The sequence below is a fragment of the Myiozetetes cayanensis genome, unplaced genomic scaffold (assembly GCF_022539395.1).
Source record: "Myiozetetes cayanensis isolate MyiCay16 unplaced genomic scaffold, myiCay2020 scf10, whole genome shotgun sequence".
Classification (NCBI taxonomy): domain Eukaryota; kingdom Metazoa; phylum Chordata; class Aves; order Passeriformes; family Tyrannidae; genus Myiozetetes; species Myiozetetes cayanensis.
Window position 1 is genome coordinate 18,202,501 of NW_026086605.1, and position 18,155 is coordinate 18,220,655.

At 42.3% G+C, this 18,155-nt stretch overlaps 1 protein-coding gene across 1 annotated transcript in view; it reads left to right on the forward strand.

Moving 5' to 3' along the window:
• DRGX (dorsal root ganglia homeobox) overlaps positions 1-12,334 on the forward strand; it is a 15,721-nt gene extending 3,387 nt beyond the window's left edge. Inside the window, exons 4-6 of the mRNA XM_050305213.1 lie at positions 2,356-2,528; positions 2,835-2,947; positions 12,066-12,334. Coding sequence (XP_050161170.1) covers positions 2,356-2,528; positions 2,835-2,947; positions 12,066-12,334 — 555 coding nt within the window. The remainder of the gene's footprint in view (positions 1-2,355; positions 2,529-2,834; positions 2,948-12,065) is intronic.
• The last annotated feature ends 5,821 nt before the right edge of the window (positions 12,335-18,155 follow it).

Below are 18,155 nucleotides of genomic sequence, written 5' to 3' on the forward strand. Positions count from 1 at the left end.
GGGGGCGTGGTGCAGAGAAAAGAGCTGAGACGTGATTCTCCAAAGCAACTATGACCACTGTCGAGCAGTGGGGTTAGTCAGCTGCAGGGAACCCAGCTGCCAGGAAGAAATCTTCTGCTCCTCTTCAACTTTTCTCCCTTTGCCTTCTTTCTAAACACTTAATTTAGACAGCTAAAGAGCCTGCAGAGAAATTCCCACACCTTTAATATGATCCAGTAAATATCACTGGACATGATTAGTCTTTCTACCACCACTCCTTTCCACCCCTTCCTTTCTTCCTTGTCCTCACCTTTTTCCTCTTTTTTTTTTTCCCTTTTATCCACGTGTTTGTTTTTTCCATCTCCAGGGATTAACTTCTGTGTATCTACAAGCTCTGCCAAGAGCAGCAGTCCTGCAGTTGTCAGAGATGGATCCCTATAACTCTGCAGGCATTCACCACAGAGTTGCAAACCATTTTTTGAACACAATTATGCATTAATTTTTATTTATGGGGCTTTTCTGCATGCTGTTCTTTTATTTTATTTATTTATTTATTTATTTAGGTGCTCGGGGTTAAGACTATGCAAAGATCTAATTGTAGGAAATATAATAGCTTGCCTTTTGTTCCCTAGGGTCATGTTAGTATCTCTTAAAACCCAATGGCTGAAGAGAGATAATGGAATTCACCACAGTAAATTGGGGATTGTAAACAAATTATTTCTCCTATAATCAGATTATGCGATCCTGATTATTAAATCTCAACATGAATCATTGGTCATATGCGGGCAAATTAAACTGATTATTATTTGAAAATGAAAATCTCCTTTTGCCACTGCATTGTAGGTGCTGGCTTAAAAAAAATAATAAAAAATGCCATTTTGGCTATTGGTGCCTAAAGACTGAACTGCAAATTGAGATAAATGGGACAATTATTGAGCATTCAGAAGTGGAAGATCATAACTTCTTCCTGAAAGGTGCAAGGGTGAGATAGGGGTGGTGACAATTAGATTGCTGAGGACTGGTGTTTAGCCTTGTTGTTGGCTATTATGCAAACAGACAATAGATGCAAGCATTTGTTTAGCCTGCTTTCATGCAGGGACACGGGGAAACACAGAGGATGGGAGATATGTTTACATTTATACCCCTTGCTCATTCAAATATGATTAATGTGCTATAAAGCAGAGTCTTAATCGAAGATGATGTTGTCAAACAATAACTAAATAGGGAAATAAACGACTTCATCATGCTCTTTCCTCAGAAGCAGGCGAACTGTCAGTGCAAAGTCATTAAAATATGATAATGAAAAATAGCTCAATTAAATGTTGTTATAGCTGTGACCTTCATTCAATTAAGACACAAGAAAGTGTCTGCATTTTGCTTTGCATTTAACTGCTCTAAATTTAGAATATAGATAAAATCATTATTCAGTGTTTGCTGATACATGCAATTAAAAGGCAGCTAACTAAAATGGAGTTGGAGGAGGAGAATAATAATAATACCAATCTCGCCTATACTTGAATCTGTGTATTAAAATGTGGGTTTCCTGACCTCAAGAGCAGCTTGGCATTTTTCAGCTCAAATGTGATGTTTTCAGAGGATCAGCTCCAAGGTTAATGGAAAAAAAGAAATTTTTGGACCAAAAGTCAGGTGATAAAATCAAGAATGTGAATGTCTGTTTTGCATATGGGGAAAAAAATAAGGTTTGGAAACTGCTGTTCTGAGATCATAGTGTGGCCTGAGGCAGGGGGCAGTTGTACCACCACAGTATTAAACTGTGGAATGCTCTTCCAAAATTAGTATCTATCAACTTTTGAGTCCTTTGAATGCAGACTGAACATGAGAAGAATAACAGCCAGTATCAGTCCTCTCCAGAAAATGGGCTGCATAATATGGCCTAATACACACCTTTTTATTTCTCACCTTTCTGATTCTAGCAGCAGCTCATTTAAAGACTTATATATGGTTTCATCAGAATGCTTAGATATGTATTTAATACCATCCCTATAAAACGGCTTTTGGTTGTGTTAAAATGTAGAAATCAGTGAGAGTTAAATGTGTGTGTTAAGGCAAGCACATGATTAAATGTTTTGCTAACTGGCACAGTAACATCACGACTATTTTTTTTTTTTTAATTTTTGTTTGTAACATTCCTTTGGAATGTCTTTGGACATTTCTGGCTTGTTTTCCAGACCCAGAAACATTACAGATACAAATATAATCCTAAGACTCAACTAGAATAGCAATGGAGATACAAAATAAGAGGAAGTTTTATCCAAGCTTCTAAAGGACTGATTTCACTAGCGTAACAATTTACAATGTTGTTGCTTCATATTTGGCTAAACACAGTTTTCAGCCAGGATTGCTCTCCTACTCCAGGTGTGGTTCCAAAATCGAAGAGCTAAATGGAGAAAAACAGAGAGGGGTGCTTCTGACCAGGAGGGATCTAAGGAAACCATGGCTGAGGTGGCACCTCCTGCAAGGAATTTAAATTCCCCTTCTCCAGCAGATCAAGCCAGGAATAAAAAAGATGGTCTGGAGATCCAGCAGGGGTAAGAGTGTGCTATCAGCTGCCTGTCTGTGGGGCAAGCACGCCTCATACGTATGTATGTGCCTACAGATTTGCATGCTGCCATGCTTTGACCTAGACAGCATCATCTTTAGAAAATAAGCTGTTTCTTGTGCAGCTCACTGTTGCCTGTGGGAATGCTGAGAAGCTGGTGGCTGTGGGAGGCTAACGTTATCCAGACTTGGTCAGATCTAGTTGGACACTAAGACACCAGTATGTCTGTGTGCATGCAGAAATGGAATCAGTTGGTTCTGGTTTTGCAAGGAAGTTGTTTTCTCTCCTCCGTCAGCCTGAGTCGAGCAGTGGGTCCTACAGGACCTTTCTTCCCTTCCTGCCTGCCGGGGACTCTTCTCAACACAGCCACCTACGCACAAGCTTTATCCCATGTCGCCTCTCTAAAAGGTAAATTGCTTTGTTTAACTTCAGTAATAAGCTCAAAGAGCATCTCTTTCAAGCTAAGTGGCACGGTCCCACGTGTGGGGAAGCCTTTGGGAAATGGTGGATCTCTCTTTCTGTTTAGATTGGCAGTAATTTCACTGACCAGTGCTGCACATACAGAATTGAGTCTCCTGTTGTATCTTGTAGCATCATTTGTGGCAAAACTCCTTCATTTTACTCAGTTGTTTTTTGTGAGGTCAGGGTTTGTCTCGAGGAGTGAGGCAGGTAGGTTTTGCTCCTTTAGAGTTTTTGTTGCGTATGCTTTTTTTTTTCTTAAGAGTCAAATTTATTCCAATAAATTAGTTATACACATCCTTTTGCATTATGTATTACCTGGCACTGTTACTGATGCCTCATCCGCTCTGCATGCAGTTTCCTTTGCAGTGCATCTCTGCACAATTTAGACCTTTCTCTTCTTGGACAGTAGAACTTGAATAAAGTATGTTCCTGGGGACAGGGGAGGATACAAAGTAATTCCTCATTACCTGGGACCCAGGCTTCAGGAAGGGTACATCCCCCATCTATATACTTTCAGTTTCCAAAAAGCAGCAGTATGCATCTTTTAAAAATAAATCACCTGCTGATCCATTAGCTGTTCCTCGTCTAACAATTTCTAAGACTAAGGGTGTAAGCAGGATGAATTCAATTTATAGATTTATAGGATGTAAAACCTCATAGCAGTGCCAAGCACAAAGAGGCACATACATTTACTTTATGTCCCAATGTGGTGCAATAACTTGTGAGGAAAGTTTCACAGTTAAAGACCCTCCACTACGAACAGAAATGTCCTCTAATACCTCTCACTGTATTCTCTGGTGTACCTCATGGTCCTGGTGAGTATTTCCAGTTAAATCAACATTGCCAAGGTGTATTCCTGAAGCAAATATTTGGAACTGCTGAGTTTTGTGTTCAGTCCAGTGTCCTGACCACCCCTGTATGTACTTCCTCCTGTCTTTCTAAAAACATTGAAGCCAGATGCAACAGTTACTGCTCTTTTGATAGGTGTGGGACCCGGGATTTTGAATCAAGAAAGGACACAGGGGTGTGACCTGAACTGTAAAACTTAAAGGCTGATTATCATCTATAAGTGGGCAGCAACTGTTGGAGTGCATGAGTCCTCTTGATCTCTGCCCTGTGAAGTGTTGGGGCTAGGAATTTTGGTTTCCTCAATTAGGTAGGAACAGCTTCTCTGGAATAGATACAGGTGAAATTCTTCAGGCAAAAAGATCGTTCATTGATAAATGTAGTTTCAGACAGGTTGAAAAGTTTGGAAATAGGGTTGTGTTTAGTGAGTAATATCAGATGGAAGTAAGGGGTTTTTTTCATAAAATTTACATTTAAGTGTTTTTTAACATCACATTAAATGGGATACATTTAATGCATCAATATGTTGTTCTCACTTGTTTCATTTCTGAATGTAGCCAAATTTTAAGAAAAAATAACCTAAACAAACAAAAGCCAAGTAAAATGAAAAAAGAAAAAGGAATAAAAAAAATTGTCATGAAGGGTTGGTATTTTTTGTTTTGTTGTTTTTCTTTGTCGGTTTTTGTTTGGTTTGCTGGTTGGTTTTAGTTTTATTTATTTGGAAGACTTCCGGATATTCTTTTCTGTGATTTTACAGCTCAGCCACTAAATTGAGAAATTAATAATTTGCTCCTTTTTGCTTGCTAGAAGTTTTATAACCTAGGGGCAGAAAAAGTTCTATTCCTGAATCTCCTGTAGATATTAGATAGTCAGTTTCCCAGGCTAAGAGACAGTGTCCCTGAAAAGCTGGTCCCAAAATACAGGGGTTTTTTGTAATTTTTGTAGGAATAGTTGTCAGATGCCTGCATATTGTCTTGGTGGATGTTGTCAGCTATACATCCAGTTCATTCCTGAAATGGCCTGGTTTTAATTTCCTGCCTGGCACTAGAAATCTCCAGATACATTCAAGGAGACTGCAACAAAGTAGTTTATTTTGATTTTAATAGATCCAGTTACAGAGTTGCACGTCTGTGTATCCACCTATCAGGAGCTTTGTGGAGCTTCCTATGCCTGTCAGCATATTTTTTTCCTTGCAAGGAACTGCTAGTCTGAGCTGCTTGTTTTGAGGGGAACTCTTTTTCTTTTTCTGCTAGTTGTGCTGCTAGGTCTCAGTAATGTCAAATTTTGACTTTGAGGTTAAGGGGCAAGAATTTATAGTTCTATGAGAGGACAAATTTGATTTATACAAGCAGAGAATAAATTGTAGCTTCTTGTGGTATTGATATATGGAGTATTGTCTCCTCCTTCCTTGGCTCATCTCTACAGTTTCCTCTTCCCCCCTTTCTCTAAGCATAATTTGCTTGGGCTGGGGTAGGGCTGTGCACAGTAGACATTGAGGCTTCAGTCTTGTTAACTGGTGAACAGGACAATCTCTAGAGCTTCTGAGTGGACCAAGGGTATCACAGGTCTGATGTGCATTTTGGTTATCTTTGGTATGGAAACTCCAGATGAATGACGGTTCATCTAAACCAGTGTATTTGAGAGCACAACCATGCTCACATGTCAGTCTGGAGGAGGAGATAATGGTTGTGGGAAGGAAAGAAAGAACAGGGAGAGACAGTGTTCTCAAAACCTTAATATGACCATCTTCGTCATATGCTCAATTCAGTTTGTTTGACTCTCCCTCCTCATTTCCCTTTGAGCTCTGAGCTGATTTGTGCACTTAGGCTTGCCAAAGGAGTACTAACCCTAAATTTAGCTGGGCAATAGTCTATGTCCTTAAATGTTGTCCTAATTAAGTGACCTAAGCCTCTCTCTTGAGAATATAGTTGCATTTTGCTGCAGAAATGATGTGACTACCACACTGAATCTGACAGCATAGGACTTTCTGTCACACAAAATCCCATCAAACTCAGCACAGGGCATAAAGTTCTGAGCTACTTGGTTTTTTTGGATTGCTTAGATAAGGGGGAATTCAGCAAGTAGTGAGATTCTTCAAAATTTTGCAAGTTTTCTTGAAGAGTGAAATGATCAAGAGGTCTTCCCTGTATCTGTCTTCTGCCAGCCATACTTTCTTTGTGCTTTTGAAAGCAAAATAGTTGCTCCAGAATCAAAGCATCATGTCACTACCAAAGGATGCATTATCCCTCTTTCTTCTATGCCAATGTCAAATTAAATGCAGCTCCTCTGCGTGGATTCAGTAAATAGATACGTATTCCTACCACTGGGAGAACAATCTTGGCCAGTAAAGGGAATTATCTTCTTAAGTAAGGCCCTAAGACCTGCCTGCAAAAAAATGGCCACTCTGAGCACATCGGATTCTGCTGCAAATTGTAGGTTGTTCCTTATTCTTTTGAGGAGACAAAATGTGCTTTGTTGGACTTGTGAGCCAACACTTCTCTGATGTCAGTGAGTAATATTTGACTGATGCTTTAAAAGGAGACAATTAAAATCAATACAGTGAATAACAAGTGATGATGGTGATGTAACTAATTAATAATTATTTTATGCTCTCAGGGACCATTTTCATTCTGCCATCTGAGGATTCTCTGTCTTTTGTAAAGAATCTAATACTTCTCCTTCCTTCTCTGACTTTGCTTGGCTCCAGACCCAGATTTCCAAAGCTACATAAAGTGTCTAGGGAACAAGGTTCTTGGATCTAATCTGTAGTATAAGGATATAATAGTTGATGATGTAGTTGGTCTAGAAGAGAAAAAAAAATCTCAAGACAGCCTAGTATGAGGCTGGGAATAAACCTGCAACTTTCCTTTTGGAAAGACTGTGAAGTGCACTGTAGGCTTGCCTCATGCTTTCAGTGGCTCTGGACCCCACATATGCCACTTCTAGGTAAATGGGGGATATTGCTGGTCTGCTCTGATGAATGAGAAGAAAGCTATTTTCCCTAAGCACCAATCTCCAGTGAACTTTGCTGTCTCTGCAATGGAGATTCCCCTCCCTGCCCCGCCACAAAATGAGGATATGAGCACCACATACTCTGTGAAGAAAAGAAACCGCCTATACAATAGCAATCAAAGTTGTTATTCAGAGCATAGATACTTCCAGAGAAGAGCACATTATCACTGGACAGTTTTTCTCTGTTTCTATCAAATATTCTGTATTCAGTAATACAACAGACCTTTTCTTTTCTCTGGAGTCTTCTCCCTCTCAAGAGTTTAGTCTTCTCCCTCTCAAGAGTTTAGGAGTTTAGCCCTCTCAGGAGGCTGTACTTAGTAGCAAGCATCTGTTAACTATCGTATCACCTCTCTGTGTATTAGTCTTTTAGGAAATACAATTCCTCATTTGAAAAATTTGCATAAGATCATAATTTCTGGGGTATGCAGTGTTTCCTACGTCGGGGTTTTAGTAATTTACCACCGGTCATACTCAGGAAGAAGGTTGACATGCATAGATAAAATTTCTGATGTTCATTACTCTCTGAAATTGTCCTGATTTGAAAACTGTGCTACTTCATTGTGGTGACTTCAATAGTTCCATGATCTTCCAAGATGAAACACTTACTGTAAGCCATGCATCTGCAGTCCACTTAGTAGATTTAATTGCTGACCTCAAAGATGAAGGGAAAATACTTGTTTTATTTATGGGCTGTATAACAATAGAGTCATCAGGAGAAGCTAGTGTTCTGTGCAGAGAGACCTCAAAGTACCTTCTTAATGGATGACAGCATGAATGCAATTCATTAATGTAGAAGATGTTATTAATGGGTGTAAACAAGAATCTCCGTTTTTTAGCGGATGTGTTCTACCATCCTGGTGGCTGAGGCCAAGAGTGTGTCTGTTACATTCTGCTGAAATTTCCCCAGACCTCATGATGAGTGAAGTGTATGAGGAGAGAAATAATTACACTTGCCAGGGAATTACTTTCATAATTCACCCACAGTTCTACTCTGTGCAAGGTATAGATTGGTTGGTTTTCACAGCACTTCCACACCATTGGTAGAGAAGCAGGATGACATTATGCACATCAAAATGGGTATTCCAGGGCACCACTGATTAGGCTCTTTTATGGTTTGTTGCTGCTGTGGTTGCTGTTCATATTAGAGAGGTTTAATTGCAGTATCCAGGGAAAAAAACCAAAACACAACTAGAACTGCCCATCCATTACATTTCAATTTCTATTATGGAAAGATGAGGAGAATTTGCATAATTCCATTGGGCAATTCCCATTGCCAAGGCTTGAAACAAGTGTTCAAGGACCTAACTCATCCTTGAACTGGTGTTTACTGAATTGAAGCACCACTGTTTCCCATAAGACTGGGGAATGGCGATAAAATCTTGTGGGGTCCTTTATTTTCTTTGTCATTCTTGATTATGGACTTACTGACTTTTCTCATGTAATATAGCAAATATATTGAGTAGATTCTGCTTGGCATTTTCCCTGGTTTATCTGCCACTCTCACTTTGGAGAATTTAAAACATTTCTGTAGTTTGCTGCGATGCACACACCTTGAGCAAACTACTTTGATTCCTGTATCACAGGTCCCCAGCTCTAGCACTTCCCTACCTCACAGGTATATTTTGTTTATCTTTATCATACATACTAGGGAGTATGCAGATGCCAGTCGCCCTGAGAGCCATAGGTAGTAAATGGACACTGTCTTGTTTCTTCCAGGACCGATCCTGATTAGGTTAGTGGACCTCAGCTGGGCAGGGGTTCCTACTGAAAGAGGAAAGGAGTATGGGGTTTGCCTTTTGGAAAGACTATCCATTAAAGTCTTTAAGCTCTCGAGTTGAAATACAAAATAAATATTTAAAATATTTATGTATCAATATGGACCCTGTTCTCACCCCACTCTTCTCAGCCGAAACTGAACTGTGGAAGTGAACAAAAGGTACCACAACCAAAATTGTAGATCAAATATCGTTACAACTGAAATGTGATGTTGGCACAGACAAGACAAAACTAATTTAATTTTTCCTGTCAGTCTCTGTAGTAGATCAATTAAACTGCCAAGTAGATCAAATATTTCAGACTGTATTTATTACATTAAGTATTTATGTTCAGGCTGAGCATTTACAGTATGATCTCATATAGGAATACAAGGAGGTTCAGATCAATTCAGCAGAATTTGCTGTAAGTTAATGGAAATCTAATTGTGTATTTTAATTTTGTGTACAGGAGGCAGTAAGTTCCTGAAAGAAAGCAAACAGCACCTTGTCCATATTGTAGCAACTTGATACAAATCCCATTAAACTAATACCAGATTGTCACAGATGTTAGTGGAAGCCGAATCAAGATCTAGGGCTAACAGCTTAACCCTTCCTCATTTGGATGGGAACTGGATGCCTGATGTCCTGAAGATTCGAAATAAATAGGAGAAATTCATTCCTTCCCCACTGTAAACTCACGGTTACTGTAATAAGATGTTAAAAACCTCTGCTATCTGCTTAATAAAGATGCTTCTTTCTTGGTCAGCATCACATCCTGTACATTGTGAGCTGACTGACGGGAAGGTGGAGACCTTGGGCTCCTGAGTCTCCCACTGTTTGTCTTGGCTTTAGTGCCAGCAACATCCGATAGATTTCAGTGGACTTATCACCTGCAGATGCAGACAATTGTAAGGTAGACTCAACATACATTAGAAGGAAACAGGGCTAAATCCTACCCTCCTCTATTCTAGCTGGACCCTGGAGCAAATGTTGCTTTCTTTTTTACTTTTTTTTTCATGTGTGAACTGTTCTTTGTAAGTGTTTTAGCCTCAGTGAAAATGAAAGGAATGATTATGGGTGAACTATTGCTAGAAACAGCTTAGTTTCCACCACAGGTAACTGCACCCTCAGGTTGCAGAGCCACTAGGTAATATCATGGCTAATTATTAAACAAAGAGCTTAGATTGGTACTGAATATTGATAAATATTTTATCCCTCTAACAATGGAATGAAAATTATTCTTAGGGGATGGAGCTGATTCCTCCATTTTTTGGAAGAGGAAGACTCTTTACTGCTTCTCCCTACCTCCCACTAAGCAGACAGTGTCTGTGCCCAGTCCTGCGTTAGGTACCGCCAGAAACCCAGCCCTCCCCTCAGCCTGGGAACTGAGCCTTCGTGCTCCCCCGTCTCAGGGTAGAACCTTAAGACAGAGAGGCTTAATAAATAGTAGTGAATAAACAGACTTCTGTGTGGCTTCTGCAGATAAAGACCTGCTGCAAACTGTGAGGACTCTGAAGGGCCTGTCCTCCCTCTTATTAAAACAGTGCCTGTCCAGAACCCCTGAAGTGGCTGTGATTCAACAGGGCAAAAAATTACTTTATGAGCATGGTTGGTGGTGGCAAAAATGGCTGTATTATCTAATGAATTTATTCTAAAACTTCCTTCTGACTTGCTCAAAACAGCCACAGAATTCAAGCCTGAGCTTCGTAATACTAAAAGCAAAAGAAATGGAGGATTTTAGTCAAGTGCTGAAACTTGTTTGTGCAATTCACTTGAGTGCCTGGACCCACAGAAATGTTGGTTTGCTGATCATATGCTTTATCAGAGAAGTATGACAAGAGAAAAGGGTTCTTTCCATTTATATTAATAACTTGTCCTTTGTAGATTCTGTTTTCTAAAATGCAAAGAGTAGTTTTTCCTCAGTGTTACTTGCAACTGCAAGTCTTTGGCAATTGCTGTGGACAAGTCTTGCAGACATCCTAAAAACAAGCAACTGTCTACCTTCATTCCTTAGCAGATGAGTGCTGACCCGTTGCTACCAAGAACAGAAGTATAAAAAAAGACTACCTGCTCTCTGCAGGTTATTAGTTCCATCACTTAGTCATGAGCCATTTAACTCAAATATTAACTGCAGAAATTAAAGCAAGTCCTTGGCTTGGAAAGATCAGGGGAAGATACTGCAGCATGCCAGGATGTGTGTGGCCTCCCTCTTGTTGGGAGGTAGAATATCAGCAAAAAACAGGCTTTTGCCAGGGGTGTACAAGAGCATGTAGAGTTTGTGTGGCCTCTGAGACCCCTGGAAAAATGGGGTTACCTGACTTTTCTAACCAGAGAGCAAATTAAAGTAGCTCAGTCATCCCGCCCTGCCTCCCCTTCCTACTCCTCTGACATATTCTTCTTCATTCAATAGATGCATATAAGCTAGGTAACAGGATGGCTTTTTGAATGGACTGCATTTCCTGCCCAGTGGTCAACCTACACTTCCAGGTATGCTTGTTTGGAAACTGTCCCAACCCCCAGCACTATCAAAGATAATCCAGAGGAAGAGCCTGAAGTGTTGCAGCTCAGGAGGGTAGCTGGTGGAGTGAGGACTGCCTCTGTCCCTGGGTTTCAGGGGAGCCTTTTAGCTTAAAGGGAGACGAATACTCACTTCATCTGCTCTCCAGTGTTTTATTGCCTGCTTGCAACATCCACATGTCTCAGATGACAGGGTAGAGGTGCTCTGGCCCATCTCTCCTGATGGGACTCTTAAACCATGTCAGCAGCAGCAGTGTTTGGTAGCCTTGGCTCACGTCTGGAGGCCATTCTCTTCAAAGTGTCATCCTTAAGCAGCACAGACATTGGGCGTGTAAAGGTAGAACAGACTCTTACAAGTAGTCATGATGCCAGTAGTTGACAGGGGCCTGGCCAAGGAAAAGTCTGTCTTGTCTTACAGTGAGACAGGAGAAGGTCATCATAATAACTGGAATGTTTTTATCTTTCTTTGCTGTAATCTTTCAGGCAAAGATAAGTGACAGAACCTTTACACTCACCCACCAAATGCCGCTGCCCACGTTGATCAAGCTCAGTGTGCAGGTGGAGGGCAGGGTACATCTCAGCATGGGCTGATGGCAGCCACACAGCAGCAGCCTCATATAAGAGGAGGGAGTAAGCTGAGCCTTGCTCGTTAGGAAATCCCAAATGTGATCTGAACTTCGCCTCTGTCTGTTTTCCTTGCTCACTCTTGTTTGTCACCCTGAGTGACTAACAGTGTAAGATCCTTCACAGGATCAGCAGAACAGGATACAAGGTTTCTAGCCCTGATACAGAGAACATCTATGTACCCACTAAAGGTCAAGGTACCCACCTAAGATCAACCCCATCTCTGCCCTCTTCAGACTGACCATGGAGGGAACAGTCAGTTTCCACGACCTTCCCCACCAGTGACGATGCCTTCTTTCCTTCCTCCCCAGGGAGCCCGCTGTGCTCGTGCTGCGTTCCAGACCCCATGGGCCTCTCCTTCCTGCCCACCTACGGCTGCCAAAGCAACCGCACCGCCAGCGTGGCCGCGCTGCGCATGAAGGCGCGGGAGCACTCGGAGGCTGTGCTCCAGTCGGCCAACCTCTTGCCCGCCGCCAGCAGCAGCCCCACTCCTCCTGCCAAACCCTCCTGCCCTGAGGGCAGCCAGGACAAGCAGCCCTCTCCAACCAAGGAGCACATGGAAGGGGAGAAGAGTGTATGAGACCGAATTGGTGCTGACCCCTCGGCTCAGGGCAGTGACCCGCTGGTGCTCTGCTGGGGGGGTGAACTGCAGTGTGGCCATTCCCAGTGTGATGTCATGGGGCTACCAGGAACCTGGCATATCCAAGTGGCCTCTTGGCTGCCTTTCACACACCCTTGCTTATCTTGCGTTGCATTTCCCTGATTTATCAGCACTGTCTGTGTTTGGGAACGTTTGTGAAACTGTTTTTATCCCCCTACCACATCCCAGGGACTCCAAAAGGCCCAGGATCCTGGCTTAGTCCTGCACGTCTCGACTTCCCATTCTGCGTGAGACGGATGGCCGACAGCATCCCATCACTTCCAGATGTGAGTTCTGGGGCAGGAGAGGCACCCAGGCACCAGTTACCCCACCATGCAAAAGAGGGGTGAAGGAATATCCAGGTACAGCCCAATTTGGCCTGCTGTTTTCTGAAGGCATTTGACTTCAATCAAACCTATCCCAGGCAATCCAGGTGTAAGAGAAGCAGAAAATAGAACAAAACTCTTAGTAATTTTTTTTCCTTCTGTCTTCTTTTCTCTGAAAGTGAAACTTCCCATGGAGTAGATTACTGGGAAGTTGCTGAGATCAGTTTACCTGTGACTAAAATCCTTACACTAGCCTCTGTGTGAACATCAGTCTGTTGCTCTTGCCATTCCCTGGGTTAGATGTAAAAGACACGACTTCAAAATGGCATTCATAGTTTCAAACTGTAATGCTGGTATTTAATAGAGAGTGTGGTTGTCTGTAGATCTGCACAAAGCTGGGGGTATTTAAGCATCACTGTCTTAGAAACTGGAAGACAAAAGAATCCTGCACTGCAAAAACTGCAAATATATCTTTCCATGTTTTGTGTTTAATAAAGAGGAAATTAAGCTTGGAAGGATATTCCTTTATACCATCCAAAATCAGAATATTCCCTTTACCGAAAGCTTGTTGTAATGAATCTAGGTATGAAAATATATTAATTATTACAGAGTGGGCACAGTGCAAAGGAGAAATCGATGCTTCAGGTGTTATCTCACACCCAAACCTCCCCAAAGCAAAGAAGACTAAGATCTGAGGAGCAGTCATTTTACTCTGTTGTGCCTCACATTTTTTCCATGGGAAATGCACATGCAGATTTAAACTCAGTGATATGGACTTGCATTTTTCAGGTGCCACTTGCAGGCTCCTTAGGCTTGTCCACAGATGTCCCTGGAGAACCTGGTGTAACCAACTGTTCTGAGACTTGACCAAGTAATATGGAGGCTAGTGGAAGGATTCCTGTCACCTCTGATCCTGCACGTTTTCCCGAGGACCTCCTGTAATGTGCTGAGCCCATGCGCACGAGGTTTTGTTCAGCTGTTCATAGGATCTAAGTTTGGGAATGTGCTTGGAAAGGCAATCCTGAGTAATGATGGCAGCAAAATTTTGTCTCCTCCACATAAGTGATCTCAGCCCAAGAATTTCAGAGAACCTGGGGCTTCTCTGGGGCTCACAGAACCCTCCCATATACCCTGGTGCATGCCTTCCTTTCCATGAATCAGGGTTTGGTGTCAGCACCCACTCAAAGGGTGGAAGTCCTGGTCTTGGTAATACCAAGCACTTTCATTGCTCCAGGAGCGAAGGGTACCAGGCACCTCCAGAGTGCAGTTTGTACCTTCTGGACACAAGCCAGCAGAGAGGGCATTGCTGGGTCTGTCCTTTGATCTGAATACAAAGAAAAGTCAGATAAGGCTCACATTCATCACCTGGAGTCATTTTGCTTTACTTCTGCCACACAGTGTGTTTCTTTTGGGGGTCCTTAACTGTCCTAATTGCAGGGAGGGGAACATGCAGTAGTCTGACATCTGCCTTTCAGTTCCAGCTTCAGAAGCTGCTCTGCTGAACTGTGGGGGGGGAGGTGGCTTCTCTGGTTGCAAGTTATGGCTTAGTTGAAAAAACAGCTACAACCTTTTTCTTCCACTAAAATAAAAGACATCTCTGTGTGCTTTGTTGTGGGGAGTGGTTGGAGGAGAGAAAATCACTGTTTTGTCAGTGATCTTCCCAATTGTAACTTTTGTGCCCTCCCCCTCCTAAAAAAAAGACTAAAAATATATTCCAGTCCAAAGAGGCAGGCCCAACTTCATTTCAACATAATTACCTTGCATTCAGTTGAACTTCAGCCCTTCTGTACACTAACTCTTCAATCTAATTGTTTGATTAAACTCGTATTTCCTCCAGAAAGGTACATAAATAAGTGAATTGTTGAGCAAATTAAGAATACTTAACAGCATTGCATCTGAAAAGTAGTTATGCTGATTAAATTTTCTGTCCTTGAGGATTTTCAGGAAATTACTTTTGATCGTCAATAACACAATTAAGTAAACTACACGCACATTAGCATGAATAATTGATAAGAAATTATGTATTACCACGAAGCACTGATTTAATAATTCATGATGCGACACTCTAGTGACTGTGCAAAACTGGATAACATTGACAAGTCTGCCTGATGTTGCTGGAAATGCTGCAAATGCAAACAAGTCCACAGTTTTGTTGTACAATAAAGAAAAGTATCTGATGCATGCTGTAGTTTCTGTTTGTTTAATATTTGAATAAATTTAGAAAGAAGACCCTGAGAATTTCCTGTACTCTTTTTGTTCAGATCAATTTCTCTGTTCAACCATCTGCTTTCACACTGATGTCTGTCCAGTTCTGCTTAGACCAAAGAGATGTTGCAGAGTGGGGGAGGCTCTTCCATGCACAGCTGAAACCTGCTGGATGTCTCATAACTAGCAAGCTTAGGGAACTCAAAGCTTTACAGAGCCTCCTGTTAAAGGTGCAAAGCAGCATTAGTCCCCCTTAAAGCTGAGCACAAAATCTTGTAGACTCTTTAATGTCTGATGTGCCTGTGATTATAATTATGCAGCAAGATTTTGTGGGTGGTTGCTCTAAGTCAGCCACAAATTAAGCTCTTAGATTTGTGTTTTGAGTCTACACTATGGTGTGTTAAACCCTAGGCCAATTTGCCAACACTTCTTGCAACTTACCCTGGGGAGGCAGATACACATTTGTGTTCTCTTTAGCATGTTGGGGAAAGCAGAGCATGGTGAGCTGTCTTTTCCTCTCAAGTTTTGATCCAAGACCTGTCTGCCTCAGGGCAGCACATCCCAAGGGAACTTGCTTGAGGTCACTCAGCAGTAGCACAAGGGCAAGAGCAAAACTCAAGAGATCTGTGTCTCTGTCATGCTTGCTTCTAGCCACCAGACCCTGCTCCCTTCCAGATAGACTTCCCACTGCAGATCAGCCACCTGCCTACTTTCTGTGCTGTCATATATCAGGACTATGCCACTTAAACCACTCTGTAATGGCCGTTTCAGTAGCTCTGATTAAGTCTGGCATTTAAAAGTTTATAACTCAGCTATAAAAAGTCACTCAGGCTGAACCCCAGCATGAGAGGCCCAAGCCCAAGGGGATGATTTAAATGCGAGTTACTCCAAAATTAGCCTGCATGATATTTTTTCAGTTACATGAAGGAAAAATGGGAACCCAAGTTTTGAGGGATGGATGTAAGACAAAAGATGTTTTGTTTGACAGCTGACTGCATTGTCACAGGATCCTATGCAGTAATTTTCTCTGAATTTCTGTACTAGCATGATCCATGCATAGCGTCAGTGGTTGCTGTGCAAATGTCACTTGTTCAGGTTTGGCAAAGCATCTCCAGTCCTGGGCTCCTTTCTTGAGAAATTACAGACATCCACAACACTCAGGTTTCCCCTCATCCCTCACCTTCCCTGCTTAGCCATCTCCCCCCATCCTCATTCACGACTTTGCAGAAAGCCTGTGATCCCTCCTTCAGCTCTGGTGCTGACTTTTGGCTTGTGCTGTACCCATGTTCCTCCTGATCCAGTGCTGAGCCTGGCAATAGGGAGGCTACGGCAGGGCCATCTGGGAGGGAGTCCATGCTCAGGGCACGATTGCATCATGTTGGACCAGGTTTTGTTAATGGGGGTTGATGCAAAGTGCCAGACCATGGAACCTCTTTATAAGATTGCATGGCTTTCTCTCAGCTCTCCATTCTTGTTATCTCTTACACATCTATTTAAGTCTCCTTATGCCTATGTATATTATAGCAGGAAATGTGGAACTATGAATGCACCTTTGCTCAGTTATGCCGTAGGCTAGTCCTTCCTACACTGCATGTTGGATAGTAATGAGATTGCTGGTCTAATTGGCTCTTTATTAGGAGTATTATTTACAACGACGCTGAAGGCCATGTGCAAGCAGATAAAGATCTTGGTTTACCATTAAACTCTTCCCTCTTGCTGTCAGTGCCCTCCCCTCTGTGGTCCCCATAGATTGCTGCCCTTGGGGAGTTTGGGCTGACCTTCTCCCCACCGCCCAGAGGAGTCCCCCATCCTCAGTCATGGCCAGGGATAAAAGCTTACTGTCTCTGGGAAGTCTTCCCCTCTGCTGTGCACTCAGGCTTTCTGCTTCCCTGCAGCAGAAAGAAGCCAGCACAGTGTGGGAGGAAGTCATTTGCTGCTGGGCGGACCACGAGGGAACAAGGGATGAAGATGAAAGGCTTGTGGTGTGCTGCTGTGGCACATTCTCCCTCTAAAAGAGCCACTACTCAATAAAGATCCTGTTGTGCCTGGCTGGCGGTGTGGTGGAAGCAGAGTGTGAAGCAGGGGAAGTGAGAAGTCCTGAATTGATACCTGAGCTCTGAGTACATAATTCAGACCTCCCCACTGAAGAGTTTGACACCCCTCTCTGAGATCATAGTGTAGCCCGACGGGGGGGGGGTGGAGTTACCAGCCACAATACCATAAATAAAAGAGCAGTAGAGTACAATAAACAGTGCTTTATTCTTTCCAGTTAAAAACTTCCTTTGCAATGTAGTAAAGTATTGACTTTAGGTGACCATATTACCACAAAACAACACCTTTTCCTGATAACAACCAAAGAAGCCTTTACATAGATCTGGCCTGTGAGAACATGAATTTCATTGTCATTTACTGACACTGAATTTCACTGGCATAGAACACACAAAGCCTTAGCTGAGAGTAAGGTATTGACAGTATTTTAATAATCCAACCACAATGTCCTTGTTTTCTGCCCTAAGTTCTCTGCCACAAGTAGGTGATGGTCTGCTTTTTCAGAATTCTGAGTGTCATATTTTGGAGCTGTGAGAAGTTTCCTGTGGTAAACTCATAATAGTTAAAACTCACTAGGATTTAAAGTATTGGCCTGCATAACTCTTTTAGTATTTAACTTCGATAGCTTCTTCCGTAGTCAGTGTTTTTTATTGTAACATCCATAATATGAAACAGAGAAGGAAAAAAACACTACTGCTTGTGTCATTTTAGCCAAGAAGAGTTCTCACAAGCAGAGTGACAAAAGGCAGCTCTTTTCTGCAGGCTGAGTTACTTCTAGATCTAATGCCCACCCCAATCCTGTTCTGATGGCCTGGGAGTTCTTGAAGTTGTTTCTGGTCTCGAACAGTTCAGCTAAACCATCCTAAAGTCTCCTGGAGCACCTGAGACTGTGAAAGCTGCTTGTAAAGAGAAAATACCCACTTCTCTGGGCTGGTCTAATGTCAGGGTGGCTGCTTTCTAAGTCCCAGCACAAGCCAGTGTACTGTGACATAAATGCTGTGTACCTGGGAGAATGTCATCCTTCATGACTTACATACCCATCTTCTGCCTCACCAGTGGCCTGAACATACATGACTCATCAGCTGCCAAGGTCAATTCTGGTATGCAGGTTCCTGTGATTCTGAGCAGTGCCTTCAGCCCAGGCCGGCAGACCTCTGATTGTATGGTCAGAAAATGCACCA